Below are 6,635 nucleotides of genomic sequence, written 5' to 3' on the forward strand. Positions count from 1 at the left end.
GGGGGTGATAAATTCCTGTGGATGTGATGGTTAATGACTGAAAATTTATCACTCCTTCAGTGGCACAATGCCTTCGTCGAAGACTAGTTCTGGATATTCAACAGAGAAATACATTTCTAGTTCGACCCTCGTAAAACTTTGGATGGGCTGCAACTAGCACAACCTACAGGGTGCTTTGCTGTTTTTTGCTAATAAGTAGCACAGTGTTGTCGCCTCAGTTGGTGTGTGCAGTTAAAAGTATTTTTTATACGTTTCTGATCAAAGGAAAAATATAAAAAGGGAGAAAAAAATCTATAAGAACAAATAAGAAGGATCTAAGCAAAATAATCTGATACTTTTGGCAAGGGTGGGCACCAATTTTGGAACAACGACACATGCTTAAACCAAAGCTAGCAGATTCACCAAACTTAACAAGTCTGCTAAGCAACTAAGCTTGAATTCATAAATTGGAATTTCTCCACAAACCTGGAATTTATTGAATGCAATTCGGCGTTCAAATTCTTGGACTAAGATATCTTCCTCTCTTTGTGACATCTCCCATATATTCCCATCTTGCGTTTTCGACGTTGTTTCCCAGCCATCAGGTTTGTTTTTGAACTCAGAATTCGTAATGTTTGAATTGCTTAAATCATCATTAGGTGAATCAAAAATCCTACATTTGCACACACAACAAAGTGAAATTAAAAAGATATAGCAGGTCATCATGGTATCAAACTTAACCTTCAGATTGCATTGAAAGCAAGTATTCACCACATCAGCTCACACAAGTTCAGGAATTCCATACTCACATTCCACCAAAACAAAAGATGCTTGAAATGTGGCAAGATTTCTGACAAAAGGTATACTAAAGTCAACACATACTCAAGTGATATAGCCGCAATTCTACTACTTACGACTTGCTTTCATCATCAGTATCTTTCAAGACAATGTTTTAGCATAGGTAGTTGAAAACTTCTGTCTCCCCGGAATGAAGATATTTTTTCTCTTTTGGGATGCGCCAAGATTTCTTATATAGGAAAAAGATCTTGAATGGAAGTATACGAAACCCAATACAGACCTAGCCCTTAGCATTGGGTTCAACCGAATGGCTCGCAAGTAATGCATTGGGTTCAACCGAATGTATGCAAAAGATGTCAAAAAATGTCAATAAATAATAAGACTTCTACTAATCCGATCCACTAATTCTAAATTCTAAATTTTGAAGTCAAACAAGTGCATGATCAATACATAGCAGCGAAGATAACTATAAGGCAATGTAACAGTAACTTCTTGTTTGTTGCAATATATGGTAAACACAACATCCAAGATAGGAAGAGTATGTGGAATGATCTCAAAGGGACAATGAATGGAGTAAATTGGCCAAGTGTTCTAATGGGGGATTTCAATAGTATTATGTCCATTGAAGATAGAGTACAAGGGAACCCAGTACAAGATGTGGAAGTGAGAGACTTTAAAAACTTTGTAGAAGAGACTGGATTGTTTGAAATGAGAACAATAGGGAGATATTACACATGGACAAATAACACAGTACATAGTAGAATTGATAGAATCTTAGTCAACGCAGAATGGATACAAAAGTGGCCTCAAATGGAGGGGATCATCAAGCAACCTGAATTTTCTGACCATTGCCCATTGATGATAACTATGGCTGAAGATATAGTGCAGGGAAAGAGACCTTTCAAGTTCTTTAACTGCCTAGCAAATCACCAGAAATTTGAGGAAATAGTGAGCCATTGCTGGAGGAGGGAACATAGGGGCAACAAAATGCAAAATGTATGGTACAAGCTTAAAGAGATGAAAGGTGAACTGAAGAAGTTAAACAATCAGGAATACAGGAGTGTGGGGGAAAAGATAAAAGAAACACAAAACAAACTTCTACAGCTGCAACAAAATATGCAATCTCCAGAGAATGATACTGCAGTCATAGATGAAGAAAAGAAGACAAAAATGGAGCTGGTTAAATGGATGGAAGTAGAGGAGAGCATACTGAAACAGAAGGCTAGAGTCAAGTGGCTAAAAGAGGGGGATTCCAACACAGCTTATTTCCATGCCTGTGTGAAAAACAGACAGGCAAGGAATCACATTGGAAGACTTACAAACAATGAAGGGTATATACTGCAGAACACAAAGGAGGTTGAAGAGGAGATCCTACAGTTTTATAAAGCATTATTAGGTACAGCAGCATCTACCCTACCAGTAGTGAATCCAGATGTAATAAGGAGTGGGAATATGCTGAGCAGGGAACAACAAATGCAGCTAATAAAACCAGTCACAAAGGAAGAAGTAATGATAGCTTTGAAGGGTATAGATGATAGCAAGGCACCTAGATGTGATGGATATAATGCCTACTTTTTCAAGAAGACATGGAACATAATAGGAGAGGATACTACAGCAGCAGTTCTGGAATTCTTTGAAAGTATAGATTTGTGCAAAGCTATAAATTGCACTACTATTACTTTGATACCTAAAGTGAAGAACCCAACAAATATCAAGGAGTTTAGGCCTATCTCTTGCTGTACAGTGCTATATAAGATAATTTCCAAGATCCTAACAACCAGATTACAGGAAGTCATACCAGAATTAATAGACAAATGTCAAAGCTTTTGTCCCCGGGATAATGATAGCTGATAACATCATCATGAGCCATGAGCTAGTTAAAGGCTATGGAAGGAAAAATATATCACCAAGGTGTATGCTGAAGATTGATATGCAAAAAGCTTATGATTCTGTGGAGTGGATATATATAGAGCAAATGATGAAATTACTGGGATTCCCTGAAAAATTTGTAAGGTGGATAATGAAATGCATCAGTACTGTGAATTATACAATAGTCATCAATGGGCAACCAACAAAACCTTTTGAAGCAACGAAGGGGCTTAGGCAGGGAGATCCATTGTCTCCTGTGCTATTTGTGATGCAATGGAGTACTTGAGCAGACTATTGAAAAGCTTAAAGGGGAACAAAAAATTCAAGTACCACCCTAAGTGTGCTAAAGTCAATTTAGTACACTTAGGATTTGCTGACGATTTGTTACTTTTTTGCAGGGGAGATATACAATCAGTCAAGGAAATGCATCAACAATTTAAAACCTTTTCTGAGGCATCAGGACTAACTGCAAACCAAAACAAGAGTTGCATATACTTTGGAGGAGTTGATCTTGTGAATCAAGGAAAGATCATGGATATGCTGGGATATAACAAGGGAGAGTTACCTTTCAGATACTTAGGGGTACCTTTAAGCACAAAGAAGCTATCAATTATCCAATGTGAACCTCTGATTGACAGGATGCTGAACAAAATACAATGCTGGACAACAAAGTTCCTGTCATATGCAGGGAGAGCTGTGCTAATAAAGAGTGTCTTGACTGCAATTCAAAATTTCTGGGCTCATATCTTCATACTGCCAAAGAAGATTATTCAGTTCATTGAAACAATATGTAGAAGGTTTCTATGGTCAGGGAATGCAGAGCCTACTAGGAAGGCATTGATAGCTTGGGGAAAATTGTGTAGTCCAAGAGTTGCAGGGGGTTTGAATTTTACTAATGTGGAGCTATGGAACAAAGCTGCCATTTGCAAGATGTTATGGAACATATGCAAGCAAAAGGAAAAGCTGTGGATACAATGGGTAAATGCCTACTACATAAAAGGGAATACAGTATGGAGCACAACACCTAAGAATGCATCACAACACCTAAGAATGCATCTTGGATCATTCAACAGATCTCCAAGGCAGAGAAGTATTTTGAAAGTGCTGGCTACACTGAACAAGAGGTGCAGAGGATGGATAGCTTCTCAATCAAACAAGTGTATAAGGCCATGCAGGGGGAGTTTCAGAAGGTAGCTTGGAGGAAAGTAATATGCAATAACTATGGACATCCAAAATGGATATTCATATTGAGACTAGCAATTCTGGAGAGACTGGCAACAAAGGAAAGATTAGCAAGATGGGGAGTAAATATAGAGACCACATGTGCACTATGCCAACAAGGGATGGAAACAGTCCAACATTTATTCTTTGAATGCGAAATGACAGGAACAATATGGCAGCAACTACTGCACTGGCAAGGAATACAGAGGAAGAAGCTTAACTGGCAAGAAGAACTGGCATGGATACAAAGAGTAGCAAAAGGAAGAAGTGGAGGAGCAGCTTTATGCAGAATGACTTTAGCGGCTGCAGTATACTATATATGGCAGGAAAGGAACAATGTCATCTTCAAACAGGAAAAGAGAACAGCAGCAAGCATAGTCAGGATAATCATGCAGGAGATCCACATTAGAGCCACCATGTTTCCTAGGTTAGAAAGGACTATGACCAAAGCAAACTGGTACTCGGATACTATGGAAAAGAGATAGAAGATAGGAAAGTAGGAAAGTAGAAGAGTAGAAGAACCCAAACTGGGGCTGCATGTCCAGTGGGGTGTTTGTTTTGATTCTTGTACGTATTTTACTTGGTAAATAAAGTCAAAAAAAAAATCTAGATCCACCTCTGACAAAATTTTAAAACTCACAATTGCATGCAAACTAGTTAATGAATAATGATACGATAACAAACCAATTCAAATGCACATCAAATAAGCACAGCCAACTACATCAATTTTTTTTATTAGCCACAGCCAACTATATCAATCAACGATCAACTATGCCTCAATCCAAACTATTTACGGTCGAACATATGAATTCCTACATCCATAAGCACATTCAATCACCAATAAACTGCGCCTCAATCCCACTTATTCAAATAAAAGAAAGATAAAAACTACACCTCCATCCCAAATTTGGGGTCGGCTACGAGTCCGGTATATTCATAAGCAAAATCAACTATATCAATCAACGATCAACCACGCCTCAATCTATAATGAATCCTCTATATATGTAAACAATGTCACTTATATCAATCAAAGATCAACTACACCTCAATACCAAACTACGTAATACGCCTTAATCCCTAGATGAATCCTATATATATATATATATATATATATATATATATCAATCAACGATCAACCACGCCTCAATCCTTAATGAATCCTCTATATATCTAAACAATGTCAATTATATCAATCAAAGATCAACTACACCTCAATACCAAACTATGTAATACGCCTTAATCCCAAGAAAAATCCTACATATCCGTAAACACATCCAATTATATCAATCATACAATTACACCTCAATATCAGACTACTTGGAAATCCTCTATATCCATAACACAGTCAACTATATCAATCAAAGAGCAATTGCACCTCAATCCCAAACTAGTTAGAGTTCATTACATGAATCCTTTATATCCAATATATGCAAAATCAACTGTATCAACCAATGATCTATTACACCCCAATCCCAAACTAGTTTGGGATCTTGAAATCCTCTATGTCCATAAGCATAGAACAACAACAACTACTACAACTATAACTCATTCCCAAACAAGTCGGGGTCAGTTAAACGAATCCTCTTTGACCACATTACTCCATTAAAACTCATCTCATGCCAATATTATCTCAACTATACAACATATTTATCAATTTCATACCCAAAAAAATATATAAAATCAACGAAATAAGGGCCAAAAAATTGTAACTTTTAACAAAAACATACTCTGAGCAGCTATCAAGAAGCTTTTCAATATCATCAGCATTGCCACCAATAGAATCCCCAAGCTTAGCCTCTTCCATTTTATCAATCTCCTTCAACCACAAGCCCGCATGTATTCTCTGCTTCTTCAACCTATAATCCCTCTTTACATTCTCCAAACTATACAGCGAACTCTCATTCTCATTCATCTTTATTATGCCCTTTTCATTATCATCATTAGTACTATTTTTCTGTTGCTTCCCCTTTCTTAAGTGCCAATTCTCATTCATGTCCTCTACAAAGGCTTTGGTTTCCGCATCAACTTCCGAAACTCTAGGCACATTTTGGGTATTTTCGGTAGTATTGTTAGTATCATCGGGAAGTGCAAAATTTACATCGGCTTCCCATGGAGCTCGATTCTTGCCAGAGAGATCGTCCGGAAGCCATGCGGATTCCCATGCGTCGTTCCACTCGTCGTCGCCGCTTTTGGTCGACAATCGCCGGCGGACGGCGGCGGAGAAGGTGGGGTTTATGAGGGGTTTTTTGAGAAAGGTCACTGGGAGTTTGCGGATTGAGTTCATTAGGAAATCTAGTTTCTAGGGGTTGGCTATCTTAGTTTTTGGAATTGTGCACATAACGTAACAATTTTAGATCTTTATGTGCGAGCCATATAACTTTTTCCAATCAAATGTAAGGTTCTAATTTTATATACATAAATGTTAAAGTTAGGACATTATGGGTGTGTTTGGTACGAAGTAAAATATTTTCTACTTTTGTCATGTTTGATTGGCTTAAATATTTTTGAAAAATATTTTCCTTATGAACTTATTTTTCTCCAATTGGAGGAAAATATTTTCTTTATCAAGAGAAGGGAAAATATTTTCCAAAACGTCTTCTTAATCTTCCCACCCTATTCCCCACCTTCACCAACCCACCCTACACCCGCCCACCCAACCCCACCCCACGCCTACTCACCCCACCCTCTCTCTATCCAAAAAGGCTTTTTTTTTTTCAAATTTCAGTTTCTTTTTTTCTGTCACCACCCACCTACTACCCTTACGAAAA

The 6,635-nt window shown here is 37.7% G+C and overlaps 1 protein-coding gene across 1 annotated transcript in view; it reads right to left on the bottom strand.

Moving 5' to 3' along the window:
• Window positions 1-6,231, bottom strand: part of LOC109219530 — a 7,836-nt gene extending 1,605 nt beyond the window's left edge. Inside the window, exons 1-2 of the mRNA XM_019383987.1 lie at window positions 5,595-6,231; window positions 466-652 (exon numbers count right to left, since the gene is read on the bottom strand). Of these exons, the coding sequence (XP_019239532.1) occupies window positions 466-652; window positions 5,595-6,151 (744 nt within the window). The 5' untranslated portion in view covers window positions 6,152-6,231. The remainder of the gene's footprint in view (window positions 1-465; window positions 653-5,594) is intronic.
• Window positions 6,232-6,635: the final 404 nt, after the last annotated feature.

The sequence above is a fragment of the Nicotiana attenuata genome, unplaced genomic scaffold (genome assembly GCF_001879085.1).
Source record: "Nicotiana attenuata strain UT unplaced genomic scaffold, NIATTr2, whole genome shotgun sequence".
Lineage (NCBI taxonomy): Eukaryota > Viridiplantae > Streptophyta > Magnoliopsida > Solanales > Solanaceae > Nicotiana > Nicotiana attenuata.